We start from the raw sequence: 14,748 nt of genomic DNA, 5'->3' as shown, positions 1-14,748 counted from the left end.
GGCCATAGTTGCATTCTGGCTGCGGACCCACTGGTGATGGCCGTTTCTCTTCTGTTTGTGTTCATTCTCTCAATGAAATTGTTACACAAGTCATTTTCTCATAAAGCCGTCACTCGCTATTAGATACCAACTGCAGAGTGCTCAATGAATCTGTTCTACTGCTGCTGCTCCTGTTTTTATTGATTCCTCATTCGTTTTAATGGTTTGAAGATGTAAACAGGGAAACTCAACATGAAAGTCAGGTATGAATGGCTTAACTCACCCTACTGTACAATACTCAGTATATTTTGGATGTTTTCAGATTTTACTTTTGGCTCAGAATAGGGAAGGACATTGCCATGATATCTAAAAAAATAAAAATAAGGAATAAGAGTATCTATTGAATACATTTGGCCGCCAACAACAACTCCTGTTTTTTTTTAATTTCATGAGGGAAACTTGCCGAGAGGAGAACTGCGCCCGGGGCAGCATCAGTTCAAACGGCTGAACGTTGTCCTGAAGGATCTTCAGCTTAATAGTTCAATAATTTAGTTTGCTTAAGAGTTCATATAATCGTTTTTAAAGATGTAATTTGCTGTCCTGAAAAACCTTTTGCCCCAAATTTTGCATCACAAGCAAAATCATGTTAAAACACTATACTATTAAATCGAATATGTATTATTCATGTAAAGAGAACAACCCACAGAAAATGTAAATTCCAATAATCGAAGCACTTAAAACTGCTATTACCCAAGCAGAGGATCGGGACATACCGTCTGTACTGGAGCCTGGTTTGGAATGACAAACATCTGTGTTACATTACAACACAACATGTGTATTCACATGAAAAAGACTATATTATTCAACTTTTAACTAAGGGGAAGTGGTATGATTACATTCATTATCACACATTGATATACATCGCAAATGAATGCAAAAATCTTATTAGCAACTCAAATTGATATTAGACTTTTTTTCCGCTGTTGTACATCACATGAGACAACATTCTTCATATGTGGAAAAATAAATTCTCCAGTGACCAATTTAGCTTGCAGCCTGCTTGGAATAATTGATTTGGACAGCAGACGTTTGGAACAATAGCACGTTTTGAATTGTCTATGACTGCAGCCCAACTCTACTTTTAACCTTCATTGGGACGCTCTGATTAAATGCGATCGATCGACCAATCACTCGCTAAACTGAATCCGATAGATCCTGTCACATCTCATCTCATTATCAGTTTACATACTGGATGACAGTTTAAACAATCATTTAATCAGGCCTTTCCTGTGTGATGTAGCGCCTGAGGCTTAATAACCCTAATATGTGTTTTAAATGTATTAATTAGAGATTCACCGATTCCAGCTTTGACCTGTAGCTTCTGATTTTCTTTCTAAGAACTATAATTGTCAGCATACACATGGGAAATTCAAATTAAATTCTATTTTTATAATAAAACATTGACTATTTACAGGACCTTCTCTCACTCAAACAAATCTTAAAATGAAAGTGCTGGAGCTTACTGGACAAATATAATCAGACTGAAAATGAAATGCAGTATATCCCACTTTATCTAGCATGTTTCCGACAGACGCGTATCTTTACAACACGGGCCTAATGTCATTCACGTAAATACCTCGACACCGACGACATGATGGAAAGATGTCAAGCAGGCTACTCCCCCGTAACAGAAGCACACTTTACAGAGTCAGTGTTGAATGTAGTTGTTAAATATGGACATGTTTGCTTGCGTAACATATCATTCGGCACGTGTGTAAATCGATAGTAAAAATAAATGTAAGAGGCTGATCATTGATCAATGTTTGGGGGAACATAGTCACTTACGACAGTCAGAGTTTATAATAATTAGAACCTGGGTAAAATAATTCCTCTCTCTCTCTCTCTCTCTCTCTCTCTCTCTCTCTCTCTCTCTCTCTCTGTCGCTCTCCTTCTCTTTTCTTTCTTTCTTCCTCTCCCGTGTAGGACGGAGGGCTACAGAAAGGTTCCCTATCACTACTACGAGGCGGGCAGCCGGGACGAGTGTGCAGAGTACCAGCTCCATGAGAGCGCCCCCTACGGCGGGCACCGCTTCATCACAGAGAAGTCCGTGTTCGCCAAGTGGGCCAAAACTCACGCCATCAAGTTCTTCAACCCACCTTGGCAGCTGTCGTGACCCTGGCTGAACCGACATGGAAATGCTAAACCAACAACGTCATCATCATCATCATCATCATCGTCATCGTCATCGTCGTCGTCATCACCTGGGGACCGGCTGGATCTCGACATTGACAGAAAGCGTGTTCCCTGATGTGCACAAACATCCATTTTGGCACAAATTCCACTTCATATCCATTTAAAAAAAAGGTTGGTTGACGGCTGCTTGTCGAGCCCTTGAGAAAGACTTCCAGTTAAGAATTGACCGACCAAGACAGCCAAAACATATCTCCTGTTTTTTGGTCTTTTTTTTCTCATGAATTTGAGAGCAGAGAGTTGCACAGCCCGCTGCTCGTCATTGGCTAATCGATCCATTCGCTGCTCTGTGAGTTTAGCAAAGGATGGCTCGAAGACTAACATTGAGAAAAGGGAGAAAACAAACAGGAAGAAGTAACAACCGTCTGTCAACTTTCAGTGACCTCGGTGGCTCACATGTCTGCAGGCGCTGCACATTGCAAAGACCGAATTTAAATGTTTGTTTTTTTTTAGGACTGTAGCTGAAGAAGAGCTCAGCTGCTGCAGGGACGAGTCACGTTGCCATGGACGCCTGACAAACTCGCCTACTCTGTTTCCTCTGCCTGTCCGTCGTCTTCTGTCAGCCTGTAATTAATCCATAACGAGTATCTTATTCAGGCCTTCAACTCTCACTGATGGATTACTGGGGGCAGGTTTCAATTTCCTCTGCTCCGTCTAAAAAAGCGTCAACAAATATTTCAAAAAGCAAAAAACATCAGCTTTCAGTCAAACTCGAAGGTCAACTAGAGTTGTGGATGTAAATCAGCTTCTTTTTTTTTTTTTTTATCATTACGCTTTGTTGTCATGTCGTGTGTAAACTTTACACAACTCAAAGATGTCAGCTTTTTTCCCCTCATATAATGCTGTGAAATTTGAATTTAAGAGACATGTTTTGGCTTGATTTCCAGATAAGTTGCTAATTTATTCTGCAGAGAAAAGTTTTAACAGTGTGCCAATCGACAGTGTGGGCATCACAGCACATGGAGCAGTGTGCAATTAGAAACTCCACACTTACGGAAGGAGTTAAATCATTTGTGACCCCGCAGAGGGAGAGATTTATGTGTGCAGTGAAACCATTTGAAGTTAATTGTATTCTATTATCATTTTGTGCCTGCAATATACTCTGCGGTTCATTGTAGAGGGACAGAGGTAGACGCTCTCTCGCTCTCTCTCTCTCGCTCATATTCTCATCCAGCTTTGTGCCTCTTTGTGTACAGTATCACTGTGTGAACACACATCTTGCCATTTGTCTTTGAACAGGGCGTGCGTGTCTCCCGGTTCAGGTCATTACATTTGAATGCATCTGTTCCAGGACAGTGAAGAATAATCAGTGAAGTGCTGAGGTGTGTAGGTTGGCGAGGACCAGTGGAGGGCTGAGACACTCTGTGACCGTGACTCCCCTCCCCCCCCTCCCCGGGGCTCTGATTAGTGTCCCGGTCAGAGCTGCTGCCCAGAGGGGAGGACTGGAAGGATTCAAAGAATTCTAATTTAGGCGACTTGATGCACAGGGTCCCTGACGACTGTAATACACTGCAGCTGAGCTTCACCATCTCACTCCTACTGCAGAGCACTGTTTACTACCACACATAGGCACTCTATTCTGGGCTTTGGGATTTGGTGATTTACAGGTCAAAAGACATGTAGGTTGAAACTGGCAGGTTTTTGGATGTGGTGAGGTATTTTATAACCCGATTGCTGTATTTTTAGACAAAATATGTTTGGATTTGACAACTTTTAGGCCAATCATTTTCAGCATTTTATCCCCCAAAATGGTAGCTTGGAGAAGGATTTGCAATAGGATTTAGATGTTCATGCTGGAAAGGAAAATTTTTATTAATTTCGTTAATTGAAAAGATAATGTATGAATGAATGGACTACACATATACAGTATGTGTATATAAAATGAATATATGATGTGACGTATCTATAAAAATTAATTAGCCACGTTTTCACTGCACAAACTGTCTCAGGACCCCAGGAACCTTTTTAGGAACTCTTCCTGCAGGAAACAGAGTCTAAATGTAGTCCCTGTACTGTAAGTCTATCTGATTGATCAAAAGCAGCAGGCGGCTACACATTGTTTACAACATTCATTCACACAGGAAGCAAGTTAACAGTAGCCATTAGTATTAATATTAGAACTAGCAGTGGACATTTCCTCAAAAGTTATGTCGTCGATATCATTTATTTTTCCGCCACAAGCAGCGTTTTAAATCCAATCTTAAACTTCAATGTTCTTCACTTGTAAACAGAAACCTGCAGTGCGGTTCTTGAAATCATAGCAGCTAAGCTCGGATGTCAACTGATCCATATCTATGACATCTGAGCAAACTCCTTCCTCTAATGCAGATTGTGTGATTTGGCTGAAAGCTCCAGAAAAGGTATATATATATATATATATATATATATATATATATATATATATATATATATATATATATATATATATATATATATATTCATCTTTTTAACCCAGAATGCTAGACAAATTTTGACCTGCAAAGAACCAAAACCCTGCTCTCTGGGTTCTTGTGTGTTGGCTGCATGTTTGGAAACATGTTTGGCTTGAGGGAACGGGAAAAGAAGATCTTTCTCTGTTTTCCAGACAGAGTAAAGTAACCGAGAATATACAAAGAATGACCTACAACTCAAGACGCGTTGTAAGTCCGTCTAGCTGACAGGAGCATCAGCAAAATGTAAAACCGCCCTATTTTAAATTCCACCCGGTGGAGCTCAGCGTATGACCGTAACACAGTTGGGGTCATGGTTCAAATATCGACAGCATGGCGAGCAGCCAGGGATCAAAGAATCCACCTCGCGATGTATGTAAAGCACAAACGTCCTGCTGTGTTCCTCCTCCTGTTCTGGGAGCCTGAAGATAAGATCTGGGCCTCGGGAAAAGTTCGAAATTACACTTCTTTCTGCTGCTGTGGGAAAACAGCCCTTGCCATTGAATTCACACAGTATGCCATGCATGTTACATGATAACCGTACATCTTTTATACATTACCACTCGGCCTGTGATTGTGCAGTCACGTGGCAGCTCTCCACCTGCTGTACAGTATATCACCATACATTGTAAAGTGGTTCACACCGAGGTAAGATTTTATGTCCCGTTTAGTTGTCCCATGATATTTATGTGTGTTATGGTGCATTGTTTCATTTCAGTTGTTTACTCCTCTTGTTGCTTTTTTTTTTTTTTTTTTTTTTTTAAATGGTTGCTTTAATTTTTTTGTTGATGCAGTGGTTTGTGTGCAGCATTTTTTTTTTTTTTTTTCTGCTGCGGGTTGCATGTTGCCAACATTTTCTGCTTCTTCAGGCTTTGCTCTCGGTTATTTTCTGATCAGCAAACACTCCGATGTTCTCAGCCGGAACACAATGAAAGAATACCCACAGATGTATTATGCAGGATATAATGGAGAATACGCCCTTATATAGGCTCCCATGAATCATCTGTGGCTCACTGGAAGGGAACTGGAGACACATTCGCTATGAATAAGTAACACCATGAATGAAAGTGTGAGCAGAATGAGAGGCCAAATATACTTTTATTTTTCAGGGATGCATTTATTCAAGAAGATTTGTTTTTGCTTTAAAGGAATAGTTTGACATTTTGGAGAAAATCTAACATTGACCGTCTTGCCGGGAGTTAGATGATAAGTTGGATGATACCGCTCTCAAGTCTGCTCAGTAAATATGAAGCTGCAGCTGGCTAGCTTAGCTTAGTCCAAAGACTGGAACCAGTGGCAACAACTAGCCCGGCCTAGATAAAAAAAACTACTTTTACTACCACTAGACATATAAGGAAAGCCACTCCATCTACTGTCGTTCCAAGGCTGGATTCTGAGTTCTTACTTAATTGTTACGAATGTCGATGGGATTTTAAACGAGGACAAAACAGAACTGAGAGTTCTGGGTATTTTGCTCAATTATTTCCCATGAAAATGGTGAGTTTCACTTTGTACTTTTAGCTTTTGTCCTGGTTGAACAAACAAGATATAACGCCACGTGTAAATTAGTGAGCCAGACTAGCTGTTACCCTTTTTTCCATCCTTTGTCTGTCTAACTCTCCGCAAAAACAAAAAATGAATTTCCCAAAATGTTATTCCTGAAATACTTGCCCTGAATTCATGTCAAGTTCTGATTCTGTCCCCTTTGTTTTGTTTGTCCAGCTTGAACTGATTTTAAATCACTTTAAGCTTTCATGTTATGAGCAGTGAAGCTTGTTTGGAAACTGTTTAATTCATCCTCTCATACCTGAAGCAGACTCCTTTCTTTGTACCTCGCTGTATATATGCAAATTGTTTAAAAAAATTTAAAAAAAACACTGCTTGTCTTCAGCTACTCTGCAGCATAAGCGGCAGTGGAATGAGCTCCGATTGTTCGCTTGTATAATGCGAAGTTTAAAAAAAAATAAATTCAAGGTTCTTTCCCTTAAAAGAGAGCTGGCTTTAAAAAAAACAACCTGATTAAAACGTCTCCGTCTGAAGGTCTGCGGAAACAAAGATGTGAATTTCATTATCCCTCGCCGTTTAAAATGCTCTCATTATTTTTGGCTTTTTCCGGCTGTAATCAGTCGAGATAATTGCCGTCTGTTTTGGAGTTGAGAGTCCGGATCGTCTCACCTCTTCAGTTTGTCCCATTTTCCCGACTGACTGTTGTACTTGTTGCCATTTCCTCACGTGCCTCAAGTGCTTTCTTACAATGAAAATTCAATTTGTTTTGTCTTTCCCCGTGTGCGCGTTTTACAATTATTTTTTGTGTTCCTTTTTTTTTTTTTTTTTCAGGTCAAGTGTCCTTGTGAAATGTGTAACTTTGGATGTGTGCTGAGTTACATAGAATGTAATATAACACTGCGGTTGTTATTATGAAGGTCGGTTTTGCTAACGCACTCCTTTTTATTGGTGGTAAAATAACATCCAAATGCTGCATGGAGTATTGCAGGTTATTGAAATGTACATTTTGCTGAAGAAAAAAGTAGTAGTCATTATATGTATTATTCTGTCTTTTGCTGTCTACATATTAGCTAAAACAAGATATATTGTGAATGTTCTCATTTTTACCAATGTGTCCTCTGTGTCTTTTATTCTCTGTGGGGATTAAAGAAACCCTCAAAACCCTGTTACAAGATTAAAGTCCTTACTAAACAAAACAAGCTGCATCAGAATATAAGAAACCTGCTGAAATGTGTTCATGTTATATGAATGGAGCTGGAGCTAAGCTGTCATCTCAAATCTGGCGTCTCATGAGATTTTTGAAAACATCAGTGAAGGATCACAGATGTGCTGAGTTCTGACAGGGAGTTCCGGTGAGCATGAGAGTTTTTTTATGTAACCTCTGCATAAATAAAGGACAAGTTTTAAAAAAATAATGCTCACATTCATGGTTTTTATGCTACAGTAATGAATAAAGTATCAAGATAGAAAATTGAAGAGACGGATTGTAAGAAGAATAGTCCAAAGCGAAGCAGCAGGCTGAGATGTCCTGACTTTATTTTGTCCTTATGATTAATGCTGTTATGTTTATATCTAGCTTTCACACAAAGCTCTTGGTTACGATTGGGGAGATGCAGGTCTTGTTAAAAAAAGTGACAAAAGATCTTTTTTTTTGTTACTTTTTTTACTCATAAGATCAATCTTAACGTCATTTTTAATAAATGTTTTTTGTATCCTAAACCGAATGTGACAAGGTAAGTCTAGGTCTCCTGTGTTCAACTCTTGTCTCTGCTGCACAAAAAATGTCTCCTCAAAACATGTAGTATTTATAATATTCAGGAAAATATAATATACAGGAGTCAGGGTGGGTCGTCTCTAAGCACACATACTCGACGAGAAGAAGAAGAAGAAGAAGATCTTTTGCCGTTTTCGAAGGCTGACAAATACTCCTCATGATGAGTAAACTGACTGTTATGTGCAAATATATCCACTCTCATTTCGGAAAAACACTAATCTCTAACTGTCATGCTGTTCCCAAGATGATGCCAAGTCTTGCCTTTTGTGGTATTTTTCAAAATGTTCCACAGCACAAAGTAAGCTTGGATAATGTTGTTATATCCAGCCCTCCTTTTGGCTTTCGTTTAGTTAATTGACAGTTTGAGTTGCTTTCTGCCTGAGCGGACCAACAACAACACAACGTCTCCAGCGCTGCAGGAGTGATTCAGTTAGAGCAGCCGAGTCACATCGCTCCAAACACGAACATATACTTCTGCTTCAATCACTTCTCAGCCTCGGAAAAATAGTGCCAATTGCATCTTATAAGATAATAAACCACGGTGTTGGGCATCACTGAACTGATCACATTAAATCTGCAGGCTCTTCAAGAATCAGGTTTTATTATTAGGAAGGTTTTCACATACAGGGAATTTGTCTTGGTGTTTGGTGTGCATAACAATACACATAGTAACAGAAGATAAAAGATGAAGCGAATACTGCAAACAGTTAGAAACATAACTGGAATGGAAAAATAGCTGCGAGCCTGGCTGGGTGAAGCTGTGCAGCAAGCTCACAGTGTGAGCAATGGGAGTGAAGGACATGATGTAATTTGAACAATCCTACACCAACAGAGAAACTGCTTTGCTGTTGGGTGAATGGAAAAAAATAAAACTACTTTTTCAGTACTTTACCTTGAAGAAAGAGAAACAATCCTCCATTTCTACTTCAGTCACCTTGACTCTGTTAAACCTCAATTCAATTCCAGCCCAACTTAATAGTTACTGGAATTTTTTTTTTTCTTTCTGCCTTTATTTCTGTTGTTTCGCTGGCAGCTGGCGTGCGTTAGAGTTTTCTGTTGTGTGCACAGCTTAACTGAGCAAGGTCAACAAGACAACTGGAATCGTTTCAATTCGTTGTTTGGAAAATTTGTTCTTGCAGAGTGTTTGACCTCTGGAACATGTTTGCAGGAGGATGTTCTTTCTCTCCAGGGCCAGATGGTGCATTCTCTAAACTTAGGGACACATGCGGTGCTAATTATAAAACGTGAGGACGGAAAGATATGTACGTGATTTCAATAAAAACTCCCAGCCGACATATCCATGAAGTATATAAATAATAAAACTTTGGCAAGTTAAAAACGGAAAAAAAGCTGGGACTCAATTGTATCCTAGGTTCAGTGTATAATCCAATAGCCTATGTCAGTCAGTCTGTTTGCAAAAAAAGTTGAAGACGATAAAAGACGGCCAATATCTTTTGTTGTTAGCTGGTGTTGGAAAACACAATCGTAATGTACAATCATTTCTTGTTTACTCACTGTAAAAACAGTTTATGACAGTAAATATGTACATTCTGTTTACTGGAGTTATGTTGCAGATGAGAGAATCTGACACTAAAGCCACAGCAACACGTTTCTGGTTGTTAACATAAGAAAGGCTCTGAACCCCTCACATATAAAGTAAGAGTTAAAGGTTCAATGCTTAAAGGTTTAAAAATACACTTATTTGCTTCATTGCCGCGGGTTTGTTAATAGTTAATTTCCAGCAAGAAAGCGAAAAAAAAACCTATTTCCCAAAATGTCGAGCAATTCATGGATGGATGAAAAGCTAAATGCCTAATTACCAGCGTTCATAAGTTGGCAGTAATTATTGTGGTTTCACAAAAAGTAATCCTGATTGTCTCTCCTGTTTCAGACTTGGCGGTAGTGGCCTACTGTGCTGTTCTCAAAAGTGTTATCATTCAGGTCATTTTCTAGCCTATGAGTATTCCAATTATACCATGAATGTATAATAAGCTTTTGCAATACATCCATGAATTATATCCGTACAAATCACCATTTGCCTCCCCCGAAAGTTGTTGTTTTTTTTTTAAGAATGATTGAACCCAAGTATTCTTGTTTCTGACATTTCATTTGGTCCAGGTAATCTGCTCTCTTAAAGTACAACACATCTTACATCCCCCACATGTTTCACTGTCTGGATGCTAACTAAAGACCACTTTATTGTTTGCTGACAGATGCAGCCAATTATCAGGCGTGTGTGTGGGATACATCAAGTCCAAACACATCGCGTCACCTTCCCCCCGGAGCAATGACCAGCAGAGCTGTGTACGAGGCTCAAACTGTGGTGTTTGTTTGTTTGTTTCCACTCATTTGCATGTTTCACGAGGACTGCGGACGAAAATTGAGCGCTAACATCATGCACTTTGGACTCGGTCCTGTCTTGTGCTCTTCACTTGTGTTGCCAGATCCTGTTAATTGGTGCATTTCACTGGTTTCAAAGTGGCCGACCAGTCCAGAAATTGTGTCCGCTCTCAGTTTGTAGCAGACATTAATGAGAGGGTCCGTATGGGAGTGTGCAGCTTCTCTTATTTTTCTTCCCAGTCTGCTAACTCTTTAAATGAACTACAACAATTGTGAATTTCCATGAAGGATGGAGGAGTGCATTGTGTTTTAATTAATTCCATGCTGGCTTCTTAAAAGCTCTTTAACAATATACCCCTGTAGTCACTCTGGTGCCTCATTAATGACTTGCATGAAGCAGACATCACTTTGATCGCCACGATTTTACACCCACCTCCCTAAAGAAATATGAGCGCTACACTAATTGCCTCATGTTTATATTGATTACATCCACCTCCTCCAGTAGTCGCTCATCCTCCCATCTTCAGTTTCTCGGAGCATATCGAGCCTGTCAGGAATCAGTACGTTCGAAGGATAAAGTGTACGGGCTGGCATTAAATGTCAACAATTTTCAGATTATCTGAGGCAACAGAAAACATTCAACCGTGACTAATGAGCCGCCGTAGCTCTGACAAAACAAATCTCTGTACGGCCGCGGATCGCTACAGTCTGTGTTTGTGCGCCTTGCAAATTTAAGCACTTTAATAGCAAGAAATAAGTGTTTCGCATCGACTTGAATTGGATCGTGTAGCTTACACGTGTAGCCACAAGGTAAATAATGTCTCAGTTAATATCCCCGTTTACAACCATCTCTTCCCATCCTTTCATCAACCTTGATGTAATCAAAGTTTATAACATCCTACATTTCCTGTGGGCCTGAAGGTAATTGAATTGCTCTAAAAGGTCTTATCTCCGGAAAGCCTCCCTTCGCTCATCACAATCAATCACCCCCGTCTGATGCCTATTTATATTCCTCAAAATACGTCTGGCAACGATTTTATTTATTTATTTTCAGTGCATTTTCAGATTTATGCTGATGACGTCCTGGTTTGTGTGACAGCCGACAGAAGTGATTGAGGGCTCTGTCAAATACACTGCTGGAGGGTGTCAGTTGCTTTCAAGGTGCATGAGGATCAAGGTGAGTGCACCCAATGGCTGGGAAAGTTTCACATTCATACAGTTACACATACAGTCTCCCCTGGGAGCTTTCCCAGCACACCCACAAACAGCCAATCTTCCAGTGTTACATGGTGTCATGTTAAGAGTTAGAATCTGAGATGTCTGGTGTCAAAAGAGGCGCTGGTTCTGCAGTGAAGCAGTTGATTGGTCTGTTTAGAGTTTAATTGAACATTTGTCTTTTGCAAGGTCCACCTTTTGATTATACAGCCGCCGTCATCAGAAAATATGCGTGCGTATGTAGCAACAGAGGTATTTTGCCCCAGCCATCCAGACCAGTTAGCAAGCTTTAAAACATTGACGTCATGAAGTCGCTCTCCCTCTGTGTCTGATGCTATCAGAGCTTTTTCTTGCTTTGTTGTTGGTTTGTTCTCAGGTAAACACTGGTGGCTCTTTGTTTGGTTCACATTGTCTTTTTTTTTATTTTTTATTATTGAGTCATAAATACAAACAGAAAAACTAAAGATACACAATTATTCGACATACAAATGAGTCCTGCCGTTTCAAACCGCTCCAAACCAATATGCGCATCTAAATCCGCTCTTTACCAACGCACCCCTCACACAATAACAGTCATATTAAGATATCAACTGTATTGCTTTTCTTCATTTTTCACTGTACAGTCATCTTACAGCGCAGGTACCATGCAATGTAAATACTGTAGAACAGCTCTGAGAGATAAAAAGGTGACAATTATGAGTTTGAATCAGTTTTCTCCCTGCCTTCCCTTTTATTCTCCTCCTCATTCCTTTTTATTTCATAGTGACATCAAGTATTTTTCCACTGTCGCCCATGTTTTAGCATATTCTGTCTCATTATTTTGCAGTCTGAAAGCTACCTTCTCCAACTTAATCATTTCTTTTGCTTCAGTGATCCATTATTTCTGAGTTGGTATTTTGAAAGCAATCCATTTTTTTTTATGATACTACTCTTTTGGACCGCAGATAGTGAGAGAAGTTTCTTTTTTTCTTTGAAGATTCTCGGCTGACTTGTAAATCTCTCAGTATACATGATTGTTGTGTGAGTGGAATGGCTACATTAGTGTGGATCATTGTTTGTTTTTTCAGTAGTTTAATAGTTTTATTTAGCGGTGACACGGTATAACATAATCTGTTTGTATCTTTTCAGTATATTGATCATGTTAAAAAGTCTGTTTTCAAATGCCTGTGTGTCAACGTTCAGTTTGTCTATGGGAGTATTCTTTATAATATAATGCTCTAGAGTGATTTAAGTATTCACTTTGTGGGATATTATGTCCGGTGAATAATTCATAAAATATTTTGAAACAGTTATTAGAAAATAGTTGTAGCGCTTAGGGATTCCATTTATTCCATTACTGTTATATTCATGCCATAGTGGTTGCTTTATTAAGGTAGCTGTTTTAATTCCAAGGACCGTTGTGAGTGATTTCAAGATGTCAATTTTCAAACCAATAACCAGAAAAAAAACTATCACTCCCACAATAAAAGCACAACACCTGTGAACCTCTACCCGACACACAGAGAGCACACGTTAGTCCCCACACTGGACAGTTACGTAATACATTAAGTGGGACAAAAATTGCAACCATTATTTCAGCTCTAGCATAGTAACAGAGAATGTCTGTGCTCTTTTTCTATTTTCATTCGCTCCGTTTTCCAACACAACGCTCTGATAAAACAGATCAAGCGGAAGAACCACAGATAATGGTGGAGGACATTTGGGGGGATTGCTTCAAAGGAAGTATCCCTGCTCTTTCTACTGTACTGAAATATGACCAAAAAGTACACAACGGATCATGAAAAGGATGGACCATGATTCTATCCGTAGTCCATCCGGTCACGGCAAGACGTGAATAGGAGAACAAAGGATTTGGAAGTGTATATAGACATTCTGTGTCGATGTTCAAGCCTTGTAACATTTTATAGGATGGATAATAGTGAAAGGAGTTTGGTGGCTGTAGTACAACTAGATATCCTCGAGTACGAACATCTTGACATTTTCTCCTTCCATATGCAGGTTGAGATTATTTTACAAATCTTCAAACCAGGATTTTTTTTTTTTTTGTATTGTGACAGGCAACATTCGAATATGACTGACAGTATGAAGGTTCACACTCTTTTTTGAACTCAATATCACAGAAGCTCTTCTTCGATGTTAAAAACAGTTCAAGATTTCTAGCAGCTTGAGGGAGGAGCCTGTTGGGAGGCTTTATCGTTGTTATTCACAGCAGGGATGAAGCCAAGTGAAAGAATCAGTGAGTGAATATTAAACGTTTTGTTAATTAGTATGTTTTTATATAAAAAAAAAAAGTCTTATACACGCTGGCACTAAGCACAGTTGGAGTTTTGTGTACAGTATTTGAATTAATACTTCCTGCTAACGTTTGGTTCTGAAACCTCCTCAGAGATGCTTGACAGGTAGGATTCGCCCTTCAAGCCTGAGATCACTGAAGAGGCAAAACACTTGACTTCATCAGCTGAGGTCGGGTCCCTTGTGAAAGCAGCTCCCACACGATGACACTTAAACCAGTAGGCACATCACACTATTTTAAAGTTCATAAGTGCTTATTTAAACAGATTGTGTGTGTGTGTGTGTGTGTGTGTGTCTTTTATGGCCTCCCTGCTGCTGTTTGTTCATCTCTCGCCACCTCGAGCCTCACTGATGCTGAGGACAAACTTGAGGTAACAAACAAAGGTAAAAAATATTTTATGTCTTGACTATTGGGACTCGTAACTTACTCTGACCCAACATCCTGGGAAACATAATATGTTTAATGCTCCGTAATATCATTCGGCGTGGAGATATTTAAATGTACGGATCATTGAACAGAAAACTGCGATGGGTATGCTTTCATGCTCCACTCCTATGAAATAGTCTCATTACTGTCTCATTTATATATTTCGTGCGTTGCAGTCATGCAGCAGCATTGATGATCACCTTAGTGGGGGTCAGCATCCGTTCCTCCTTGCTGTAGGGCAAAGAACAGGACTGACATTTACAACATGGTAGTGGACAAACAGCTCATCCCCTGCCAGGGAACCAGCTCCCTAGCTGCATTCAATGAACAGTATGAATCCTACTTCATGTTCTACCTGTCTTATGAAGAGGCCCTGGCCCAGATATACATCTTTGTGCAGACGTGCGTTGATAACACTGGAACAGCAACTTAGACCCCTGGAGATTGTGAACTGCAGGCAAAACAGAAAGTAAGGGATCTGAATTCCACCATACTTTTGATTTCCATTTCTCAGGCCTTGCATATGAGCAACCAGT

At 39.7% G+C, this 14,748-nt stretch overlaps 1 protein-coding gene across 1 annotated transcript in view; it reads left to right on the top strand.

Moving 5' to 3' along the window:
* The window catches only part of st6galnac3 (ST6 (alpha-N-acetyl-neuraminyl-2,3-beta-galactosyl-1,3)-N-acetylgalactosaminide alpha-2,6-sialyltransferase 3), a 67,027-nt gene extending 62,444 nt beyond the window's left edge, over positions 1–4,583 (top strand). Inside the window, exon 5 of the mRNA XM_068701810.1 lies at positions 1,963–4,583. Within this exon, the coding sequence (XP_068557911.1) occupies positions 1,963–2,152 (190 nt within the window). The 3' untranslated portion in view covers positions 2,153–4,583. The remainder of the gene's footprint in view (positions 1–1,962) is intronic.
* The last annotated feature ends 10,165 nt before the right edge of the window (positions 4,584–14,748 follow it).

Source organism: Cebidichthys violaceus, unplaced genomic scaffold (genome assembly GCF_023349555.1).
Source record: "Cebidichthys violaceus isolate CVI_PGR_0920_01 unplaced genomic scaffold, fCebVio1.0.p SCAF_8, whole genome shotgun sequence".
NCBI classification, from domain to species: domain Eukaryota; kingdom Metazoa; phylum Chordata; class Actinopteri; order Perciformes; family Stichaeidae; genus Cebidichthys; species Cebidichthys violaceus.
The sequence above is the reverse complement of the archived record's forward strand: the minus strand, read 5'-3'. Positions and strand labels throughout refer to the sequence as shown.